The following is a 25,269-nucleotide window of genomic DNA, read 5'->3' on the forward strand; positions in this document are numbered from 1 at the left end:
TTGATATCAATCCTTGTATTATTATTCGTAGCATGACCATGAATAAGATGAACATATGCCATTTTGGCAAGTTTCTATTGCTAGACATAATTCTGTGTAATAATAAGGCTACAGAATATTAGTATCCTTTTTTTTATAGCTACTCTAGCTTTTCGCTTTATATAGATTTATTCATACTGCTAACTGTTCTTTTCCTTATTGTACTCGACAGTCAATCGATCTGTTTTCCATCAGCAAAAGCCTACACATTTTCTGATCAAGGAAAACAGATGCCGTAAATGACTTAGACTTGTAAGTTCAACTTGCCTCGATTCTTCTGAGTTCTGTGTCGTATGCTCACAAGTTTCTTCTTCTATTATAACTTCAATTGCAAGCTTTTCCGTTGCCCTGCATTCCAAACTATTTTTCTCATGGTGCTGAGACACAATATGGTGATTCTCTGGGAGAAGAGGCAAGAAGTGATTAATTACATTTGTGGTCTGGTTTGTGCAACATATATCTTCCCATCCTTGACAACACCTTCGATGTCTTGAGGAGAACCGTACAACTCCTCAATTGCACTTCCTGTCTTTGCAATACCTGACGGCACTGATTGAAGGAAGTTGCTGTCATTCATTAACTTGTCAACTGAGTAGTCTAGCACAACTTTCTCTTCTTCATCCATTGGAACACTGTCAATGTATGGTGCTTCTTGGAAGAATGAGAATGGTGCTTCTTGGAAGAATGGGCTGTCAACCTGTCAATGTATGGAGTTCGAGTCATCTGTTGTGAATTTGAATCATAGGTTTCATTAAACCTTTTGTTCTAACTACTAGCAATTGTCATATTTCCTAGAAAGATCATAATCCTAATTAGTGAATAGTGATCTCTAAAGTAAATAAAAAAGAATCTAAAGTAAATAAAAAAGACTTTAAGTTAAACCTATTTGCTCACGTGGTAGAGCACTATGCAGATGCATAGAGGTGTAGGTTCGATTCCTACATAGGTTATCTCTAGAAATATATAATACATGCTAAAGTAACTCAAATATTCGCAAAAGTAAACAAAAATAGCAATAAAGTAAATTAAATTAGCTTAAAAAATCAGAATTTAAAACAAGTTGTGTAGTAGCAGTATGCAGGAAGGGTAGACTCTTCCCAAATACCTTTATGCAAAATTTCATAGTAAGAATGAGAGAGAGAGAGAAATTTGTAACACATGCCCTCTCAAATCATACTTTGAAGTCATCCTCCAATATATCTCAAAAGTAGAAACAAAATACTAAAAAGTAAAACGAAATATTCTAAAATTAAATAAAAAAAATGTCAAAAAGTGGAGTAAATAAAAAATAACCTTATATGTAATAAATAAACCTACGTGGGAATTGAACCCACATATTTTGTCTACTGCACAATACTCTACCTATTGAGCTAGCTAATATATTAAAAAATCAAAGTACAGAAAAATAACTCAAAAATAAATAAAAAAATCATAAAAGTAAATAACTCAAAAGTAAATAACAAAGATAGTAAAAGTACATAATATATCTCAAAAGTAGATACAATAAACACAAAGGTAAATCAAAATATCTATAAAGTAAACCGTAATAGCTCGAAAAGAAATCAAAATAGCTCGAATAGAAATCAAAAGTTGATAAAATTATCTCAAAAGTAAATCATAATAATTCAAAAGTAAATAAATAATTCACTTTTATTATCTGTTAATATTACAACAAGGCCCTATGAAACAGTTTACACATAACTCACTTCTACTATCTCTGACCAAAAGAAGAAGAGTTGTACTAATAAGCTTATATGAACCTACGTGGGATTCGAACCCACATCTTTGTGCAATTACACAATGCTCTACCTGTTGAGCTAGTGGGCTTGTATTTTTAACATTGAAAGTAATAAATAATTGCTCTAAAGTAAACAAAAGAAAATCAAAAGTAAATAAAAAAAATATGCCCTGATTTATAACTGTGAATGTATATGGAGGAGGGGCCAGGGAGGGAAGTAATAGAAATTAGTATCTTCTGCACATTGTAAAAAATCTTTAATATGAAAGCTAACCTCTTTCCACTTACTTCTAACATCAACTATCCTACAAATTGTATAATTGCTGAATATTTGCATACAAGAGATCTGGATATCTAGCTTTAAAGTAAATAAAAATGGCTAAAAAGTAAATTAAAACATCATTAAAGTAAATAAATAATATTACTTCTACTCATGCTTCTGCTGCTCCTCACAGGTTTTAAGGTGCACATGCTGCACTCTTGCTTACAGCAGCTTTTGGTTTTGCTCAACTCTAAGAACTCCCGAGTAGCATTTACAGCGGCAGGCAACAGAGCACAAGTAGCATAGCAGCAGCAGGCGGCAGAGCAGAAATAGCATAGCAGCAGGCAACAGAGCACAAGTAGCATAGCAGCAGCTGCAGCAGCAGGCCATGTCGGGGCAGCAGCAGCCTTGGCAGGAGAGCAGCTGTAGCAGCAACCTTGGCAGGGCCTGCAGGGCAGCAACAACAGCCTTGCATTGGTAGAGTAGCGGCTGCAGGCTTGGCAGGGCCTCCAAGGCAGCAGCTGCAGCCTTGGCAGGGCCCGCAGGGAAGCATCATTAGTTGCAGCCTTGGCAAGGCCTGCATGGCAGCAGCTGCAGCACTCAACTTGATCATTTTTCGGGCTGATATTCACATGTTCAATTGTGAATAATCAACTTGATCATGATGACGTGATCAACATCAAGCGAGTGAGACATTGCAGCATTAATGGGCGAGCCATCATCATAACTAGAAGACGCAGAATACACTCTCTTCTAAGGAAATTTTACAGTAATTCATTATAAATAAATCAAAAGTAAATCAATATATCTCAAAGTAAATCAATATATCTTTAAAGCAACTGAGGTAATGTGTCGCCGACTTACAAACTCAATAATACAAGTAAACTATCTTCCTAATTCATCAGTGAACACCCTTCGGTTTCCTAAAAATCTGATTCTAGGGTTGAAATGTTCGACTAAACTAGCATATTAACTAAAACAGTGAAACCTGACTGTTAACAACCATACAGGTCAGGGGTTGTAAGCACTTTTCTACTTCCATCATATTGCAATCCCAACCAAAATATGGTCTAAGCAACTGATTATGTCTTGTTAGTTGCTGATTAAACTTACTGCCTACCAAAATTTAGCTGTTTCAGATCATAAATCTGGCATACAATAAAAGATTTACCTGTGTTGAGATGCATAGAGTATGTGCTAGCTGAGTTTTTCCAGAGCTGAGCAGAATCATTTATCAAGCCACGAGGTCAGAACGAAAAGTAGATAGGTAACTGATTAACTAGTCAGCATAATCAAATTTGCTTATGAAAAGTATATAATCAATCACAAAGTCTAAAAATGTAGTCGATCAGTCATTAACTAATGATCCCAGATGAGTTAATAACATATTAACTTACACGGATGAAAATTTTTTAGCCCGGTAATATGAAAAATAAGCATACAGAATAAAAATAATCAACCCTCATACACAACACACCACCATACACATACAACATCAAATTTATGATTGTAGCTAATGATCCCACTATCTAGTTCCTCCACTGACCTTTAACTCTTTAAGCACCTGTAAGAATATACTATCATGAGATCAGATCAACTCCAAAGAAAAGCATGAGATCAGATCAAAGTAAAGGTATTTCAATAAAAAGTAAATAGAATAATACAAAAAGTAAATAAAAAAAAACCCCAAAAAAATTCATAAACAAGAAATTTTTGTAAGACCGTGATGCAAAATCCCAGTAGTTTTTTAACAAAATCAATTCTTGAAATTCACTTAAAGATTCAACAAAAACAACTCAAATATCAAACAAAATAATTGAATAAATCGTAAATTATGGGAAACCACAGCAACAACATAGTAGTATTATACAAATTCTTAGGATACAACCAGGGAAATCACAACAACAACATAGTAGTACTATACAATTCAAGCGAAAATCCTAATCAAAACAATTGAATCAACCAATTTAAAATAATTAAATAAATCGTAAATTCAGAAAATTACTTTATACGATGTCAGCAGCGCTTTAGGATAGCTAAGATCCAACTCCTTCTCCTTTATATCATCATTCGACATGATTCTTCAGCAATCTAATAATCAAAGTGTCTATCACTTTCAGTCGCTGGAAAATAGCAAAAACCCTAATTTCAATAAACTCGAATCAATCAAAACTACAAAACATAAACCCTAATCGAATAAAAAAGAACAAAAAACATATAATAAACAACTTACTTGTCTAGATTTAGTCACAGTAGCAACAAAGATCGAAAAACAACTTCAAGAATTCACAAAATCACAAAAAGTATAATAAATCAAAAAGAATTACCTCAAAAAATGACGAAAATCAAAGAATCATAGCAAAAAAATTGATCAGCGAAGAACAAAATCTCGATTTGAGAGTGCAAAAGAGGAGAGATTTGAGAGTAAAGAGAGAAAGTGCAAGAGAGGAGAGAGAAACAAATGAGCTGCGAAAAGAACAAAAGAAAGGTCATTCAAGTGGCGAAATTACCAAAATGGCCTTGAAACTGAAAAAGGCGGGTGAAACACAAGCCGTCGATTGAGAGCGATCAACGGTCACGATAAGTTCCTACTTCCTATTAAGACTTGGCTCTTACATATATATATATATATATATATATATAGAAAGACTAATGTAAAAACCCTCCTCTATATAAGAACCCAATCTTATGTAAGAATCAATCTCAGCCCTTTATTAGTTTTGATCTAACCATCTAAAATGATTCCTTAATGATGTCATTTCTGTAATTTTGAGGTGTTCATATTTAGAACATAGAAAAAAAATTTAGAACATAGGACATAAGCAAACAAAAATTTAGAACATCAAAAAAATAATTTAGAACATAAGTTGAAAAAATAATTTATAACACAATAAAAAATTTATAACATAAGCTGAAAAAATAATTTAGAACATAGGAAAAAATTTATAACATAAGCTGAAAAAATTTATAACATAAGCTGCGTAATTAGAATAACTTTATAACATAAGTGATACAAGTAATTTAGGAAAGATTTATTATCTATAATAAAACAGAGGACACTAGAAACAAACTTGACACATGTCACTATCTCATTGAAATTTTTCCTGCTCATTTTCACAATCCTAAATAAAGCAATTTTAATATAGTACTAGGTTAGAACCCGTGCGATGCACGGTTTAAAACCTATTTTTAATTTGTACATTTTAAAATAAATCGCTATTATACATGAATATAAATAAGAATTACGTATATTTTGTAATTTTAAAATTTTTTATTTTAATCAAAATTATGATATAGTACTGTTCAACGTTGTCTAATTCATAGTTTAATGTAGGAGGTCATTTATTAGTGTGCTATTTAAAATCGTTTCAATTTTCTACGATAAATTGATAGATTTTAGTTGTAATGTAGGAGATTCCAATATTTAAATTTCAAAAATGTTAAATGTGATAGTTTTCCAAAAAAAAAAAAAATGACATCATCATTGCATTTAGGCGGGAAATTTTTTATTGAGAAAGCGACACGTGGTCAATGGTGATGTCACCAACTTTTGTTTTAGTAATAGTTAATAGATATGTATCTTACATCTTTTTATTTCCTATAAAATCTTAGGAATATATTTTTTGGTTGAGGAAATGATATTTACCTAAATAAATTTCGATCCTATTTGACAACAATATATAATCATATATAATATAATAATCTTATTTAAACCAATAATATATACTCCGTATTTACTAAAAGAATTTGAAGTACGAAGTTGTCAAAATTCATTTGGCCATTATTTAATCGTTTAAATTTTGTAAATGATTATAAATAAGAGAATATTACTACATACGAAGATAAATTTTTGGTGTTACTTCTATTTTCAATGATTTTTTGTGTTCATCTTTTTACAACTACGCGTCGTTCTTTTCTTCAGATTTTTATTATGTATTGAACTACTATTATATCTATCTATCTATATACTAAAACAGCGAATACTCAAGCTAAACCTAGATACGTATCACTATGTGATTAAAAATTTCCCGCTTAATTTTTTACCCATAAATATATCAACTAACTTAGGCCCTGTTCTTTTGAGCTTCTGGGCAGAGCAGAGCAGATTTCAGCAGAGCAGAGCAGATTGAAGCAGAGCAGAGCAGAGCAAAGCAGAGCCGAGCAGATTTCATTAATATTAATATTATTATAATTACTAATATTATTATTACTACTATTATTATTATTATTATTATTACTATTATTATTATTATTATTATTTTTACTATTATTATTATTATTATTACTATTATTATTATTATTATTATTACTACAATTATTATTATTACTACTGCTGCTGCTACTACTACTACTACTACTATAATCATTAAATTTTATTATTAAATATTAATTATAATTAATAATATTTATATTATTAAATATTAATTATATTATTATTATTAATATTATTATTATCAAATATTAATTATGTTATTATTAATATTATTATTATTAAATATTAATTATATTATTATTAATATTATTATTATCAAATATTAATTACGTTATTATTAATATTATTATTATTAAATATTAATTATATTATTATTAATATTATTATTATTTAATATTAATTATTATTATTATTAAATATTAATATTTAATTATATTATTATTATTAAATATTATATATTATTATTATTAAATATTAATTATATATTATTATTATTATTATTAAATATTAATTATATATTATTATTATTAAATATTTATTATTATTATTAAATATTATTTATATATTATTATTATTAAATATTAATTATATATTATTATTATTAAATATTATTTATATATTATTATTATTAAATATTAATTATATAGTATTATTATTAAATATTTATTATTATTATTAAATATTATTTATTTATTATTATTATTAAATATTAATTATTATTATCATTAAGTATTAATTATTTATTATTATTATTATTATTATTATTATTATTAAATATACATTATTATTATAATAATTCAATATTAAGTATTAATTTTAAGCAGAGCAGAGCAGGGCAGAGCAGAGCAGATTGAAGCAGAGCAGAGCAGAGCAGAGCAGAGCAAATTAGAGCAGATTTCAGCAGAGCAAAGCAGCTCTAAAGAACGGGGCCTTATCCTACTTATTTTAGTCAAGGTTATATTACATTTTAGTAAAAGATATTATTAATTGTATATTAAATGTAGGCTAATCCCTATATATGACTAAAAATATAATTAAAAATATTAGTCAACTAAAAATTTCTACGCTTAATTTTTCGCCCCTAAATATATCAACAAAATCAAATATTATATGTAATGATATAATATAAGATTATAAATATATTTTATTATTTTATAATTTACCAAATACTTAGGGTGAAATTTGAATCCTTTGACATTTTTGTTTCAATATTTTTGATATAATGTCTCTAAGAAAATAATAGAAGTTGATAATTATCTAATTTAATAGTTCAAAATTAAGGAAAAAAAAATATGATAAAAACATAAATAACATATTTATTTTTAAATCTCAGTTCAATACTAAGAAATTTCAAAGAGAAAATACTTACTTTACCAAGAATTGGATCAATATTTTCATCACATGTGTAATTGAGAAATGAAATACTAGGTTGTACTAGAACGGGTACGGGATCGAGTACGAACACAAAACGGGTACGTAATACAATTGCTAAAAAAATAGAGGATACGGGTACGACTAGTTTAGTATGGTATAATATATTCTGTAACAAAAATATTTTATAAAATCTTCAATAGTATTTGAGAAAATTTTCTTTATACGATGTACATTTCAAGAAGACAAAAAAATCATTCAAAAATTCATCAAAAAGCAAAGCTTTAACAAAATTATTTGAAAATATAATAAAACTATGAATCAATATACTTAGTACCCATAAGGAAACGGGTGTAAATTGCATATTCAGTACGGGTATGGGTACGATGATATTAGAGGTACCCATGGTAAAAGAAATACTACGGGTACGCCGAAATGGGGTTGAGTACGGACACGAAACAGGTATGCAATACGATTGCTTAGAAAATAGAAGAAATGAAATACTAGGTTGTACTAGAACGAGTACGAGATCGAGTATGAACACAAAACGGGTACGTAATACGATTGCTTAAAAAATAGAGGATACGAGTATGACTAATTTAGTATGGTATAATATATTCTGTTAAAAAAATATTTTACAAATAGTATTTGATAAAATCCTCTTTATACGATGTATATTTTAAGAAAACAAAAAAATCATTCAAAAATTCATCAAATTTAAAGCAAAGTTTTAATAAAATTATTTGAAAATATAATAAAACTATATATATCAATGTACTTAGTACCCTTAAGGACACGGGTGTAAATTGCGTATTCGGTACGGGTACGGGTACAATGATATTAGAGGTACCCATGGTAAAAAAAAATACTACGGGTACGCCGATATGGGGTCGAGTACGGACACAAAACAGGTATGCAATACGATTCCTTGGAAAATAGAAGATATGGATATGGCTAATTAAGTATAGTAAAATATATTATTTAAATAAATATTTTATAAAATTCACATTTTTAATTATTTGAAAAATTTTACTTTACAGAAGTACATTTTAAGTAGACAAAAAAAATCATTCAAAAATTTATAAAGGTCATGCAAAATTATATCGATTTTTAAACTTTTTTTTTTATTCAACATTGAATTATATTTACGATATGCGATACTGTGATAAAATTGGGTACAATTTATTGTAATGAATAACAAATTAATGTTAAGTATTTTACTATTATGCACTAGGTTAATCTTAATTGATTTTGTGAGATTTGATATTTAGAGTTTTTAAAATCGTGCAGTTGCACGGGTACTAAACTAGTATTTACTAATTGGTAAATAAAGATATTCCCTTTTTTTTTTTTTTTTTTTTATATATACGAAATAAATAAAGATATTCATTTCATACAAAAATAGTAAATATAAGGATTTCAAGCTTGTTATGCACCAAATTAGTCGTGTCTTGTTGGCATAAATCATTTGCTTGGTTGCACAAGGTCATGGGTTCAAGGGTTGGTAAGAAAGAGAAGGGATGTGAGAACAAAAAAAAAAAAAAAAAATCATCTATTCTTGAACAAAGAAAAATTTAAAAAGTTTTACCCATTATAAACCTAGCTTCACTCTATACGTGTAATTATTAATTTATTATCCCTCATCCCATGGAATAGGTGAACCAGATCCGCCTTTAATTTCATAACAGGGAAAATAATAAATCATCATTCATCAAAGTAAACACTTTAAATTATCTTTTGCTCATGTTCATTTGTACTATGTTACGCATGTATTTACATAAAGCCAATGGTGCAAGTAACAGAACAGCGTAGGTTATTTAATGTGTTCTACCCTCAAGATTGCATATTCCATGCAATTGTTCAAGAAAATCCCTGCTAGAACTGTCACTCAGTGTAAATATTTCATTTCTTTCTGAAAATTAAACATACTTTTACAAAAGAAAACGGAGCAACTCTAGTAAACCTGAGGGAAAAATTAAACTCAAAAATTAAATCAAATGTTATTAGCAGGCACAGAGACGCTAAATATTGTAAAACTACAAAAATTCTATTAATGGTATTAGAAGCAACTGTAATAGAATTAAAAAGGCATTAATTTTGCTATGTTCATTACTCGTACATCTGTATCCACTATTGTCTAACTAAAATTTTTATGCGTACGCCTTTGCTTTGAACCGCAGCAACAGAACATAATTTCAACCTGTGAAAGAATATTGAGGCTAACCTTGAGACTGCCCCATAATACATGAAGACAGAAAGAGATCAAACAAAATCGTCCATATCTTTATTCACTTAGTTCTGTTTATGACTCTGTGTGTAAGATCTACAAGTGCACGCCTTGATCTTCTAACATCCTCGTCATCACTCTCAGGAAGGGAATCAATAGCTTCAGCTGCAAGGTTTGCATGCTTCAGTGCTAATTCCTTTGCTTTCTGTATCCCTTGACTTTTTCCTAGGTAATCGAGAGCCTAAATGGGAAAAAAGAAAAAAAAGAAATCAGATTATACATATACGTAACATTCCTTAAATAATAAAGCGAGCTGCTGGTGCCTTCTACTGGCAATTATACTAGTAAACTGACAAGGACGCGCAAGCAAGCAAAATTCTCAATATATACTAGTATGAAGAGAAAAAAAAAAAAAAAATTTTCTCTTGTGCAAAAGAACTATCTACATGCTTATGTGATTACCCAAAACCTGATAAGGCAATTAGGTTGGTTCGTATTTCAAGCAAATGGGTATTAAAATAAGGACACAAAAAATACTTCCACCCCCTTTTATCTGGCACATGACAAAAAAAAAAAAAACACCCAACTAAGAACTAAACTGCTTTATGATGTTTTTTTAGGAATTAAATCTTGCAAGGGAATGGTAAGTACTTCCCTTATTATACCATGGTATGAAGAGGTTCATCCATCATCATTATATCAAGAGGATAACAAGAGCTATCATTGAATTAGTTTGTCCCCGTTTGCAACTTTGTGCGTGCAGAAAAAGCCACAAAGGTCAATAATGATGTTAACAAAATTCAATCAAACTTATCAAAGGTCATACTCTTAGGTACCACCCCCCAGGACTTAAATCAACCAACTCTCACCTTTAATAATGCAAAAGATAACCTGGATACTTCTAGATCAACTTTCAGACTTGCATGACAAGCATTAATCCTAGACAAGACGTACTAAACCATATACTGAAAGAACGTTAATAAAAATATTAAGGCTCCACAATAAATTAAAACTCCGCCAGTGGGTTTCCCGCTGCTAGTCCAAGCCGGGATAAGGAGGAGGGTTACGGTAGGTCAGTGACAGCCAGTGTAATACTTTGTCACATCGCTTGACATGAGCCACAATGATTGAGAGTATTACTAGGATGGGTGACCTGGGAAGTCTTCGTGTGGGTTCATGTAGCCGGCCCCACTTATACGATTAAGGCGTGCAAGCAAGTATAGAAAATGACCATATTCCTTCACACACCATAGATGCATATCCTTGGTCACACTAGCACATCCCAAAACCCCAATCTCTTACCAATTATAAGTACTTTTCTTGCACAAGCCAGCCTCTTTACAGCCTTTTTTATATTAAGGTCCCGAGGACCCCTTTCAATTTGGAAAATAGAGCTCTGATATACTTGAAATCGACTCCTGAACCTCAAAATATTCCAAGCTAATATTGCACAAGACTCAGGTCACTCAACATCACTCCCAAGAGAGAGACCAATCAGAATATAAAGACAGGTTAAAAAAAAAAAGAAGAAGCCTTTTGCTGAATAATATTTAAAAGCTTCTTTAACCAACTTTGTACACTAAATATGCATGGTGATATTCAAAGATGTTTTTTCAACCAGAACTTAAAATTTCAGGATACTATCAAATGACTTGATACTCTAGCACTCCAGGCATTCAATTGGATTAGACAGTGAATTGGAGGGAACTTCCTAGGACAAAATAACACAGCATATAATTAGGTGGGGAGGTGAAAAGATATGCTGAGATAAGTCTAAGAAATTAGTACACCTCAAACATGCTAGCGAAAACAATTGCAAAGTCACAATAAAAATATCTGATTGATTATTTAGGAGCCCAACCTAAATAAAAGCATTCGTTCATGCAAAATTAATAAAACAAGAAACAAAGTGGGATTTTAAAATGAAGTTCACTTATAAACATACCAGATCTATATCTGCAGGGTTGTCCAAGCCTCGCTGCACAACTTCACCTAACTGTGGAAACTCTTCTATGGCAAACAATAAAGGAGCTGTGACAATCCCCTGTTGAAATAATAGCAACATGTAGCACTTAGTGACTGAAGAAATAAAAGACAAACTATAACCCTTTAAAAATAATCAGTGGGGCCTGGGGAGGACCAGGTGCAGCCCTCCCCCCTAGACTGAAAATTTTCTCAAAGAGCGCATATGTAAATATAAATAGTCGAAAAATAAATGGATGTATGCCAACCTAGTTCACACACACGCATATATAACTCTGTGTGTGTGTGTGTGAGAGAGAGAGAGTCTGAATACATCAATTATAAGGATATTATTATTCTATCACTTATAGAATGTGATATAAATAGCTATGGAAGTTTTGCCACAAATTATAACCGAGAACAGTATTTCTGTACAGTAATGCAAAAAATGTATTGCCACAATGGCCATTGCTGATTGAGTGAATAAATTGCAACATGAGTTTCTTTTAAGTTAACCAAAATAAGAATGAGGAAGAAAAAGATATCAAGATGTAAGACTCTTTGTCAATCTCCCACAAAGTTGATAGTTTGATACCAAGCTAAAGCTACAAAAATGTTTTGCCTTTTCAACTAAATGTGGCCTTAAGAGTTCAAATACTATCGATATGTGTAGGATTCTTGGTTCCTTGAATAAGAACTAGATCTAAATGCATGCAATGCATGCGTGCTTCATTTTAACAGAAACGTAAAAAGTTTGGACACTTTATAGATTTTAGATGGACACTAAACTCCATAAGAGTTGGCTTACAGAATAGAGATTTTTGACAAATATCTACAATTCTCTCTAACAGAAAAGGAGGTAAGAGATTACATGACGAATATCAGAAAGTGAGCCCTTTCCAAGTGATGCAGATGTGCCAGTGTAATCAAGGACGTCATCTATCAGTTGATATGCGAGTCCCTGGGGAGGAAAAAAATGGAGATGTAATGAGCAATATCTACTGATCTTATCTAACAGAAAGGGTTACTTAAATATAAAATTATCTCATACTGAAACAATTATTAGATGAACTGCAAAGCAACTGCTAGCCTTTACCTATCAATAAATGCAATAGATCTGAACATTATGGTATTAAAAAGGTCAGGATGAATCAATACATTAAAAAATTAAAGAAAACTGGAAATGGGTTCCTCAAGGTGTACGACTAGATAACTGGAAATGGATTCCTCAAGGTGCAACTTTATCACAAATATCCAATCCATAATGAGTACCTGAAGAGGTTCTTTAGAGTTTAACCCGCTAATTTAACAAATGCTTTTCTATCAGCAATATGTAAATAAAATGGTAACCTAACAGGTGCAATGGGTCCCCTTACAATAAGTAATATCATTTCCCTAACTTGTCACTTCAGACCTAAGGTTAGGCAGGCATAAGGAGCACAAGGCCTTTGAAATCAACACTCATCAGTAATAGAAACAAGGTGCTCTCTCCGTCCCTTTTTTACATTCCTGCTTTCCTTTTTGGGTATTTCAAAATTACATTCCTACTTTCCTTTTTTAGTAAGTAAATTTTTACCAAATATCCCAAATTATCCCTATTTTTCTGTTTTGTAATTAATGCTTACTCTATTTTCTCACTTCTTATTTTCTAATTCTCACTCTTATTTTCTCACTCCTCCTTTAAAAAATTCAGAATCCATGTGCATCAATTTAGATGAATATGATTGGTCCTTTTTTTTCCCCCAAAAAATGTTATTAGTCCTTTTTTTTTTCAAAGGATTGATGACATGTGCATCATTAAATATTATTCTATCTTTGTTTTATTCAAAGACATCAATTATTGTCTTGTAATTCCCATTGCACTTTGTTTTATTGTTCTTTGTTTTAATCCAAGTTCCTTAATTCCTGTGTAATTTTACAAATAGGAATGTAAAAAAGGGACAGAGGGAATACTGAAAAATCATAATGCTAGCCTGAATCAGCAGTAACTTAATTTCCAAAACAATAAATCTTCCAGAAATACGAACAGAAACAACCACCCCTTTTAAGCAAAAAAAAAATTAATCTTGTAATGATTGAGACATGCATTAAATTGTATCAAAATGACTTTGTAATCTTGATTCCATAATTTTTATATTTATCTTTGTTGGATCTTAAAAATCATGGATCAGATCTGGAATCGGATACAAAAATTCAAATCTGGTCCATATTTGACCCATGGCCTCCCTTGATACTTTGATAGGTTCATATTAATCCAACAGACACTATTGGGCTTTTAATTTACTTAGCTACTTAGCATAGGCGTATTTATTTACTGATGCAGTGATTGGCAGTTTGGCACACTACTACACTATAAGGATGATCTATCCCCAAACTCTTTATTTGACAACTAATCGTTCTTTTTCCGTTACAATCGTAATGTATGCAGAGAAAACATGTCTCAATATTTCTTTCTACAAACAGAAATTATAGATGGTGACAACTATACCACTCACCAGATTTTTCCCATACTCATAAGCTAATGTTGCAGCTTCTGCAGTTTGCCCCGCAAGAAGAGCAATTGCCTTGCAGCTATTTGAGATCAATGAGGCTGTCTTTAAGTAAGTCTTGTCCATGTAATACTGCATGCTGCAAGCAGAAATGAACAAAAATATCAGCCCTGCATACAGGATAAAGCATAAATCAATATAACATAAAGCAGCTACTGAATAAAATAGTATCAGGTCAGTGCATTACCATTCTATCTGAACCTAACAAGAAATGGTGTGTAAAACAGTAGCTTGAGGAAATAAAAAATCCTATAGTTGGACATTAGGTGCCTGAGTGCCTCAGCAAAAGCAACAAATGAACTACTTGAAGCGATTCTGATGAAGCATAACTGAAGGCACACAGACGCACTGAGGTGTTCCAAGGCGCACAACATTTTTTTATTGTTTATTAGGTGTGCATGCGCCTCACTTCAAGAGGTGCATAGGCACAAAGAACTCTGAATTGTTTTGGTGTGCCTCGACCATTTTATACATTAAACCATTCATCTCAGGCTAAAAAATTCTCCAGAATCTCCATGGCACTCCAAAGTGTCTTTTGATTCTTACTAGTTATCACTACCAAAGCCCACACAAATTTATTCCCAATATTAACAAAGAAATTTTTTTGACTGACCCAATACTTCTCTGTAACACATATAACCTTCCCCATGAGTAAAAAGACACCCCACAATACAGAAAGAAGAAAAGAAATCCAATAGGTAAACTGTACATACAAATATGCCCGCAATGAAAGCCCCTAAGATCTTTAGAAAATAAACAAGCCCCACATGCATAGCTGGCAGCATTGTTCCTTGAATTTCCTTGAATTATATGTTGTATACTTAGATTCGAAAAGTAACATAATTAGGCTCCCTTAAATTTAATATTTACTCCCTCCGTCCCTAATATTTTGCCCCATTTGACTTTTTACGGTCCCCAAGATGCGTCTTAAAACGATTTTATCTCCATTTTTATACGTGTAACAATTATAAAAACTCAATATTAATAATATATGCAATGAGACGGATTGAGAAAAGATCCCACATGACTATATTATCTCTTACAGATAAAGCGATTTTATGGTCAAGATTTTAAAGTTTGACCCATATTATTGCAATGGAGCAAAAAATTAGGGACAAAGGGAGTATATATATCACACACGCAGCGCCCACACACACACAGAGAGAGAGAGAGAGAGAGAGAGAGAGAGAGAGAGAGAGAGAGAGAGATAGAGAAGCATACTTGCTATAATAGGTCTCTTGGCCAGGGACCAATTTCATAAAAGAGTTCATATTGTTGGGTAAGATTTTGTTTGATTGAAAGTTAAAACTGTTAGACAAGACTGTTCTTATCAATATTTTGAAAAAGATTAAAAATAAAAGGGAATTGTAGTTAAAGACAAAATTTCCTACTAAGTAATCCACTCCATAAGCAACTACATTAGAATTTTATTTGGAACGGGTGAAAGAACTTTCAAGGATTTTAAATTTAACAAAATTAACACCACATGGTAGCATGTTATTGCATACGGCTATACGGGAGGCTGGGAGCGAAGACCATGATAACACATAGTACTTGTTTCATAGTCTTAAAAGCTCACACATATCTAAATTAATTTCAGTATAGTTAGAAAAGTCATGAGAATAAGTGCCTCTAGGACATTTATGATTATTCAATAGAGTTACCAACAGATATTCCCCTCTAATATTTGATGTCCATATAGAGATCTTTATTTTTCCCTTTGTCTCCTGATTTATCTTCTTCTCCACGATTTTTTAAAGTTTCTTCACCTTCAAAACATCAAACAAGCAAGAAATATTGACATAACATGTTGAGGTTTTAATTCCTGTATCGTATCAGGAGAGCTTGACAAGTTGGATCTCTGTGCAGGAGATAAGAAAACAAATATGCAATCATCAACGTACGCATCCATAGGGCTAAATAACCACCTTTGATTCAAAAATTTGGCAGCCAATTTATGAACATAAAGAGTTAAGTTATCCCTTCCAAACAAAGCACGACTGCAAAAGGTACACAAAATATAATACCAGGAGAAAAACTACATACTTTAGACGCTGCTCAGATGTTGTTGTCATCTGCATTGTTTCACCAGTGACAAGATGCTCTACAACCTTAGCTAGTAGCGTTACAACCTGCAAAACACATAATCATTTGTAAATTGCCATTGCCCATATATTTGAGTTTCTCACAAAGAATTATGAAGCAACCAACAGGCAGTGGGGGGAAATACAATTCAGAGCTACAATTTCAAATGTCTAAAAAAACTTAAAATTTACCTCAGTATTATGTAAAGAGGCTAGAGCTACACAGGCCCTAGAGAGCAAGAAATCACCTGCTAGAACTGCCAACTGCACTGTATGAAATAGACTAAGTCATGGAACGTGCTTAAGAAAAGCATTTATAATATCATACTTATGCTAAGATTTTATATCAAAGATTGAGGGAGTAAAAAAAAAAAAAAGAAAGAAATATGTTGGCTGCGCCGAAGCTTGTGATTTATTACGTGTTGGAGTTTGAATTGTTACCCTTATTTGATGCCTCATGTCGTAAACAAGATCTGATAAATGAATGGTGGTCGCTTAATGTTGTAAGAATCTAACGAACAATAATGGCATAGGATGAGGATTTAGGAAGTTGTGAATTTCTAAATTGTGATGTGTGATTACAACAATGCCATCAAGATCTACTTTTAGGGATTAAGGCTGAAAAGAACAAAGATATTATTTAAGAAAATTTCCATTGATGACATGGGATGGATGATGGTTGTCAATTAAAGCGATCTGATGGAGGGGGGCACTTTTGAACCTATATATAAAACATCAGGGAAGGGTTTGCTAATAAGAAAGGATTGCAAAGATAGATAAAGGACTTGAGAAGAGGGGGGGGGGGGGGGGGGGGGCATTTGAACCCTATATAAGATAAAGGATTTTTTTTTTTTTTGTTGGGGGGGGGGGGGGGGGAGCCTCAATATTCAATAATATGTGATGCTCTCAATGTAACCGAAAATGGATGTCATGCACATATCATATGAGAGCAAAAAAAACACAGTAAACAAAAACAAGAATTTTCAAATTATACCCATACTCATGTATCCTGGTTTCAAATGTTTTACCCCCCACCACAACTACAACAGAAGCCTTGAATACGACCACAAAAATGTCAATTTTTCAGATAACACTAATTTAAAATTGGAATTATCCTTGGACAAAACTCCAATTTATCATCAGTTAGCTTGCGGTGGCCAGAAAAAGTGCCTAGTACTCTATTCAATGGGGTCGGATACTACAACTGAGATTCGAGGAACAAGGGAGAGAGGAGGTATAATTTGAATGAGAAAGGTAGCTTAACTAATTTCACCAACCTAATCATACTCCATTAACGTTAAGTTGAGAATTGTAAGAGAGAAATTTTTAGAAATGGTTTAATTTTTCAATACTTGGAAGGTGCAAAAGAACCATAAAAATGTGGAAGCCCTTTAAGCGAACATCATACAAGAAGACTCCATTTAGGGGTTGTTTGGTTCGTTAAAATGGATTAGAGTGGTACGAAATCTAATGCTAGGGATGTATGGATCAAATCCCATAGTTGTTTAGTTTATATGGAGGTTTTTACATTTCATTAACGAAATGAAATGTGAATCTTAGGGGGGAGGTGGGTATGGGATTCTAGGGGGTTGGGGTAGAGTTAGAAGTTAGAACCATCTTGGTATCAGGTTTCATACCTAAAAAGCCTAACCAAGCAATAAAATGAATGGAATGGATTTTAACTCCATTCCAAAAGATCCAACCTAATGACCCCTTAGATGTACAAGACTTCTCTAAGCAATTTATGATGACAATGGAATTTTCTAAACACATACATCAAATGGTACAGTTTGGATACAATTGGAGATGGTCAAGAACATCCTTAATCCCTGCCAGCCCACCTTGACCGGCCCGTATGCTTCCTTTATAATTCTTTAATTTAATTGGCCTCCCACTCAATGGGTAATTCCAACACTCATGAGCTAAGGATTTTCTCTCTTTCTAAGCCAGCAAATGATAATGTATTGGAAATTTTGGTGGTTAGCAGATTAGAAGTCTAAATCTAAGAGTAAAATGAATGCCAAAGACAAGGTCACGTGGATTCATTAGAGAAAGCTAGCCTTGAAATATTGGTTATTCAGTGATTATTGAATCAAATCTCTTTCTAGATAGTAAATTCAGAGTCATCTATACATTGTCATACCTTGTCTACAATTCGTTCATCATGCATTGTTGGTAACTTATATCCTTGAAGCCTTGACTGTGTTCTTGGTAATTTATTTTTTTAGAGAGCATAGTTGTGGCGGTAAAGCTACGTTTCTACCTTAACCCAAGCATCTATCTCCATCGAAAACTACCTACACAAATCCCCTTCCACTAATTGCTGTCCCATGGCATTTTGCTATCCAGATCTACACAATAACGCCCCTATCAGATTTTTGTTGGTTGTACAGCAATATTGAGCTCCACAGTTAAATCAGGGGTTGGAGACTTGGAGGATATGGAAAGGGCAGATCAATAATGGTATAGTAAACATATAGTTATATACCTTTTAGCCATAAAGCAAAAAAGAAAAAATATGAAGAAGATCACAACAAAAGGTGCCAATACTTTCTGAATACTACAGTTTAGCAAACAGTACAGAGCAACTGCATTTTTTAATTTATAATACAAGTAACTAAAGTGGCATATAATCCAATAGTACAATAGCCACAATCTGCCAACTTTGACATGTGGCACAAGAAGCTGAAAACATTACCTTATTCCCCATCACCGAGTTCAATGAACTAACACCCCTTCTTGTATCAGCATCATCCAATACATCATCATGGAGAAGACTTGCCACCTACCACAACACAAGAATATCAATTAAGAACTTAAGACCAATAGAAGATACCCATTTCAACCATTATTTCCTGAAGCTCTACACACTGACAGGTAAGAATTAAGAGAATGCCTTCAGATAGCAGATACAGTATTTGATAATTCATGATTAAATCATATTATCAAATCTTGATGGCCTTAGTTCCGCATTAATACTGAAAACAAAGGAGTAAAGCCCACCTTTTTTTTTTAATTATTGTAGAGACTAAGCTGAATATAAACCAAGGAGAACCCTTGAGTACAAAAGGAATCCAGCTTGAAGACTGGTTTAAGCCTAAAGTTAACAGAACCATAATAAATTTCAGGATACTAAAATCTTCTGAAAACAGGAAAATAGACTGCGAATTAACTTCCAAGCTTTATTCACTTATCTACTTAAATAACCAATAACTATCTCAATCATAGATGGAATTTCATAAGAACCATAAGAATCAATCTCAAACATCTATGCACAAAATGGGAAGCCATTATTTAATTTCAATAACATAAATATTTACATTCACTTTCTACATACAAAAGAATAAAGAAAATCAGGGAAACAAGACAATAATCTACTACTCGATAGTGCAGCAAGGAGGTACATCCATTTGTTGACTTAGCCCGCGCCTAAGTACATTTCCCAGCACCTAGCCCAAAAGTTGGCCTAAGTGTAAGGTTATATCATTACCAATTTCTACCCCTTAGATCTAGACAACCCTAAAGCTTTCCAATGTTCACAATTCTCATTACATTGTTGTCTCATAAGTACTGTGAAGTGTGACTACATACACCACGCTTCACAAACCTCTAAACTTTAGGCAGGAGTCAAGAACTAGTAAATACAATTTACCTGACACCACAAACCAGTGTGTCAGGTAACTTAAACTTTGGCAAAAATAACAAATTTGAACAACAATTAACAAAAACACAAAGGAGAACATCAAGAAGAACAAATGTACTAAGTAATTATATACTGACATGGATCATCTCTGTGATCTCGGCAATGCACTGTTGTCTTCGACGAAGTTGTGTTTCCCAATTATCAACTACGCTGGCAGGTGATAGTCTTTCAGCAGAAGACACTGATACAGGCATGTTCAATGCTGTAGCCATCAATAATAAAACCTGCGAAGCAACAATTCAATTCTTAAGAAAGGCAAGCTAAGAATTTAAGAAGAGCAAGTCATATGTTAAACTAAGCTAGAATCCTAGACCGTATTTAAACTCTACAATACGTGCAGCAGGAAACTTATATAGTTATATCCTAATTCATACAACCTGTTTCAGAACACCCAAAAGCAAGCATAAAGATCTAAGACCAGGCATCTGTCTCATCCAGTAAGCCTGAACATTTTATTATAATAGATAATATAAATATATATTGAGAGACCTTTTACATCAGGGTTACACCTAACTTCTACACCTCTAAAGTAGAAAAAGTCACAAAAAACAAAAATTCTACAATACAAATTAAATAAGCAATGTCAGCATTGAAGATAGCATGCAGTAAATAATGATGATATTGATACACCGGACTGACTTTACAGATACACAGATATAAAAGAAAAAGAGTGGTTTCAAAAAAAAAAAAAAAGAAAAAGAGTGATTCAAATTGTTACATGTTTATTTTACTTCATGCTTCATGGCAAACAATGTAGGTATATCCCGTCTATATATGCAACACTTACTGTGGGGCGAAATCGCTTTCCTTCTACTCCCATTTTGAAGAAATATTCAGCAGCAGATGCCAACTTAGGGACCTGCAAGAAGCAATAACATGAACATCATACAATGTCTAACTTTCAGCGCGCATTCCATTCAAACAGTACTAACAGTACATAAGACAACTGTTGCACCTCTGTGACCACCATTGACCGTAATCTATCAGCTAGGATTGATAACTCATCAGCAACAAGGGAAAATGGATCCGATTGATCCTGCAAAAGTAAATTGGCAACTTTTAGCACAAATATACAATCACAGAGACAATAGAAGCATGATTAGAATTAAATGCCTCTGCAGAAGAATAAGACCAACTGACCAGAACGACATGAATCTAAAAATCCATTCTGAACAACTAGAGTTGTAACTTTAAAACAGTTTTTTGTTAACCCCTTCACCTCCTGACAACAGAACCATTAACATGCATACCTATCATCTGCATCAATAAGCAAACTAACACATGCCTTAATATGTATTCTATTAGCAATTACAGCTCCATGAAATACAATACAAGCATAGAGAAGCTCTATGGAACTCTCTTACATGGAAATTTCCAATCTATTAATCAATTTGCATATAACGTTGAGCATAGGATATATAAAACTTGGATCCAGACAAACATCTAGTATCCTTCATTCTACCAAGAGGGGTGTTTGGTTCAATGGATTGGTATGGAATCTCATACTACAGAGGTATGGATTCTAAAACCCATACTAGTCCAAAGTTGTTTGGTTATATTGTTGGAATGGATTCCACACTTCATTAATAGAATGGATTATAAATTTTGGGATGAGAGATGGGTATGGGGTACAGTTAGAACCCCTTGGATATGAGATTCCATTACTAAAAACTCAACCAAACAAAAAAAAAAAATAGATGGAATGGATTCTAACTCCATTCCAACCCATTACAAATGATCCAACCAAACGACCCCCAAATGTAATCATCCAAGAATAAAAAATGAAATTAAAAAAAATAAAAAATAAAAAAATGCAGCAGACCGTCCGGAGAAAACTCAGGAAACAGAAGAGTGTCTTTTGATGAACAACAATATGGATACAGAAGTATTCTGCTAACAATTAACCCAAATTCCATCCATTATTGATAATAAAGTATATATATAAAAAGAAAAAAAAAAGAAAAAAAAAAAAAAAAAAAAAAAAAGAGGAGCTTGGGAATTATCAAGGAAGTTAGCTACAGAATGCTGCTGGGGGCTTTATGGTATTCGGTATTCATAATAAAGTTTAATAGAGGTGAGATAAATGGAGATGTGTTCTGGCAAAGAAGAGGAATTGAATACAGAAAGAGGCTAGTGTAACTGTGTGACGGGTGTTCGGACAAGCAGAGAAAGAGAAACTTAGGGAGAGAATTCACCTCTTGAATGTAGATGATTGTATTTGAGAAGCCCCAAATAAAATACATGAGTATTTATTCATCACCAAATTCTACTTTCTTTAGAAATGTTCATCTCTTTATTTTCTTTGAATCTATTCACTACATTTTTGTGCTCGTCTCTCAATATAGTTTAAAAGACAGCTCAAACCATCCCCACTCTGGCACTCTATACTAAGTAAATCACATATACAATGCAAACAAGTGGCTAACGGTTTCCATAGACACATATACAATCACATATACAATGCAATCACTAGACACATGCATGAGGAGAAAAACACCTTTTGTAGTCATTAAACTTGCAAATCCTCCTGAGTATTAAGTTCCCCAAACAAGAAAATTACAATATTTTTTCCTTGGAACAATAGCATTCCAAGTATTCAGTTCCCAAAATTAACAATCCACAAAAATTCTAAGACGGTAGCTCTCCACTTGTTCCTATCTATCAGTTTGGTTGAAAGAATTATGAATTTCATTATTGTGGAGCAATCAGATCGACACAGTGTTTTTCTATGTTCATAAAAATATAATTAAAAATTCAATCTGCTTCACAACCAATCAATAGTGGATTTGCCTTCTGACTAGTCCATAATAAATAGGTGAAAACTAATAGTAACTCCTTTTTGTTCCAAGAGTGGCTAATATCTTTCATTTTTCTCAATGAGATCCCTTACTAGATAATTTTCCAAGCTCTTGTATAAATATTTATAGAAGCATCTTTGGAGCATCACCAGATTCCTCACTACAAAAGTAGATTTAAGATTCTGTTTCATCCCATCCCCACAAAGAGACCAACTTAACTCACTCCCTAACAATACATAATAGCACGAGTAATATATACAAAGTCTAGTTGGATACTGGATCTGCAAAAGTCACACCTAACCTCAACTGTGGACGTTGCACTATTATGAATATGATGTCTTGCGTCATAACGAAAACCGCAAAGTGTATGTTCTGTAGATCCCCAAGCATACTGCATAAGGAATACAATACAAAGTTATTACATGCACAATGTAATCTATAATGCCTGTCGTATAAAATTTACAAAAATGATAAGAGTCTACAGTAATTAAGGATACCCATATCATACCTTGAACATGGAAGGAGTAATTGTGGGATTAGAGTGGGAGAGCAATTTATAGTATGCAGCAACAGCTGAACTAGAAGCAGTTACACAAGGATAACGCCGTCGGAATGGATTCAACCCAGTCCTTGAAACCCGGGAACATCCTCTAGAAAACATCATCTCTGTAACACCAAAAAAGGAAAAAATGGAAGATTATAAAATAGTGCAAACTCCAAAATTTTCAAATTTTTTACATACGTGTTTTCCCCAAATTGATCAGAAAACGAAAATTTTTGCCCCAAATTTCAATTTAGCTGCTGAATAAACATACTAATTTGGCAGTACTTAACCCAATTAGCTCGGCCAGCTGATGTGAACCCATCAATTTAAGCACAATACTTCTAAACTATAATCATTCATTCATCATTTTCGGGTTTCGAACAATCAAGCGAGTGCAGAAGAATACATGAACAGCAATAACAATTAACAACAATCATAAATTCAATACCCAATATAACAGATGGTCATTTGACAAAGTGGGTTTGAATTATATATATGATCGACATTCAGCTAAACCCCACATTACAGAATTATCATAAATCAATCAATTATGTCTCTAATTACTTCTTTATTAATCTATTAATACAACAACTGAACCCATTAAATCAAACCATCAAGCAAAAAATACCCACTATCATAAATTTGCATTTCTCAACAAATTTCAAACAAAAAGCTGAAAAATCAAAGCATTGAAAATTGAGATACCTGGAGTAATAAAATGGCGTCACTTAATAGAATGAAGGCAGGAAGAAGAATTGAAATGAAGGAGAAAACAGTGGGTTTAATTGTTTAAGGGTTTTGATGTTGTTGAGTAAACCGACCGCATTGACTCAAAAGAGAGGTGACGACGCCAAATTATGTACCATTAATTTCTTCACACCAAAATTAGCCACTATTAAACCACAAGCACACACTTGTTCATCGCAAACGAGTATTCCTTCTTTTTTATTTATTTTTCAGTTTTTACAGAAAGAGATTCAAGTTTAGAGGAAATACTATTGGACGTTTGGACGGGTAACTTGTTGTCCAAACTAAAAAATAATTAGATAACTAGTGTGTAATTCAGGCGTTGCCTTGAGATATTACTTTGAATATATTTTTGTTTTTATAAATTGTTTGAATTTGTTAGTATTAATAATTTGGAAAAAAAAAAATTTGAAATATAATGTTGAATATCGATGAGCATATATAAAAAGAAACATGAGTATTTAGATTGGATTTTTTTTTATTCTACATTTAAATACATTTATATAGATTAATAGAGCATAAATCAATCATCAATAATCAATAATCAATCAATCAATAACTATATACTAAAAGACACACCAGCAATGACATGTGTGTCCTTAAGTGTTTTTTTTTAAAAAAAAAACACTATAAGTAAAGTTTTAATGAGGTTAAAAAAAAAATTGACTAATAGGTAAATTTCCTTAATTGTTCAAAATTAATTGTTGTCTAAATCTATACTTATAGAAAAAATAAAAAAATCAACCACAACACTAGAAAAAATATCATATGGATTATAATACAATCCATAATACTAATATTTTTGCAAAGCTAATTACCTTAATAATCAACAACTACGTACGAGTAATAAACATCAACAAATAACTACATAATATATTGATTGATGACGCATAATTATTTTTATTTGTATAAGATATTGCCAAAACATAATTTAAAACATACCGATATCCCATTAGAGTTCATAACAAGAAAAAGGTTGAATAAAGAAATAATACGTTATTCGGAAGATATGGATTAATATTGTAAATGGCT

General features: G+C 32.2%; 1 protein-coding gene across 2 annotated transcripts; it reads right to left on the bottom strand.

The window, feature by feature from the left end:
* Positions 1-9,651: 9,651 nt before the first annotated feature.
* Positions 9,652-24,447, bottom strand: LOC145580160 (solanesyl-diphosphate synthase 1, mitochondrial-like). Of its 2 annotated transcripts, XM_081637546.1 has the most exons (13): positions 24,196-24,447; positions 23,455-23,612; positions 23,248-23,337; positions 21,104-21,184; positions 20,936-21,007; positions 20,226-20,372; positions 19,144-19,230; positions 16,638-16,709; positions 16,408-16,493; positions 14,308-14,440; positions 12,684-12,773; positions 11,796-11,894; positions 9,652-10,091 (listed from the first exon to the last, which is right to left on the bottom strand). In XM_081637546.1, exons 2-13 carry the CDS (start codon positions 23,608-23,610, stop codon positions 9,912-9,914), a joined length of 1,293 nt encoding a protein of 430 aa, XP_081493672.1. In that variant the 5' UTR covers positions 23,611-23,612; positions 24,196-24,447; the 3' UTR covers positions 9,652-9,911. The 2 variants fall into 2 exon arrangements, with proteins under 2 accessions (XP_081493672.1, XP_081493673.1); XM_081637547.1 differs by lacking the exons at positions 23,455-23,612; positions 24,196-24,447 and having other exon boundaries at positions 23,243-23,305.
* Between the last annotated feature and the right edge of the window lie 822 nt (positions 24,448-25,269).

The sequence above is a fragment of the Chenopodium album genome, chromosome 14 (assembly GCF_948465745.1).
Source record: "Chenopodium album chromosome 14, dcCheAlbu1.1, whole genome shotgun sequence".
NCBI classification, from domain to species: Eukaryota; Viridiplantae; Streptophyta; class Magnoliopsida; order Caryophyllales; family Amaranthaceae; genus Chenopodium; species Chenopodium album.

Bases quoted from the DNA above. Each gene is read 5' to 3' on its own strand.
- LOC145580160 (XM_081637546.1), bottom strand. From the start codon at position 23,610: ATGATGTTTTCTAGAGGATGTTCCCGGGTTTCAAGGACTGGGTTGAAT. The intron at 23,338-23,454 runs GTATGATATGGG...TTCCTTATGCAG, and splicing joins TTACTCCTTCCATGTTCAAG to TATGCTTGGGGATCTACAGA. The intron at 16,710-19,143 runs GTAATGTTTTCA...CATACAGTGCAG, and splicing joins ACTCGGTGATGGGGAATAAG to TTGGCAGTTCTAGCAGGTGA.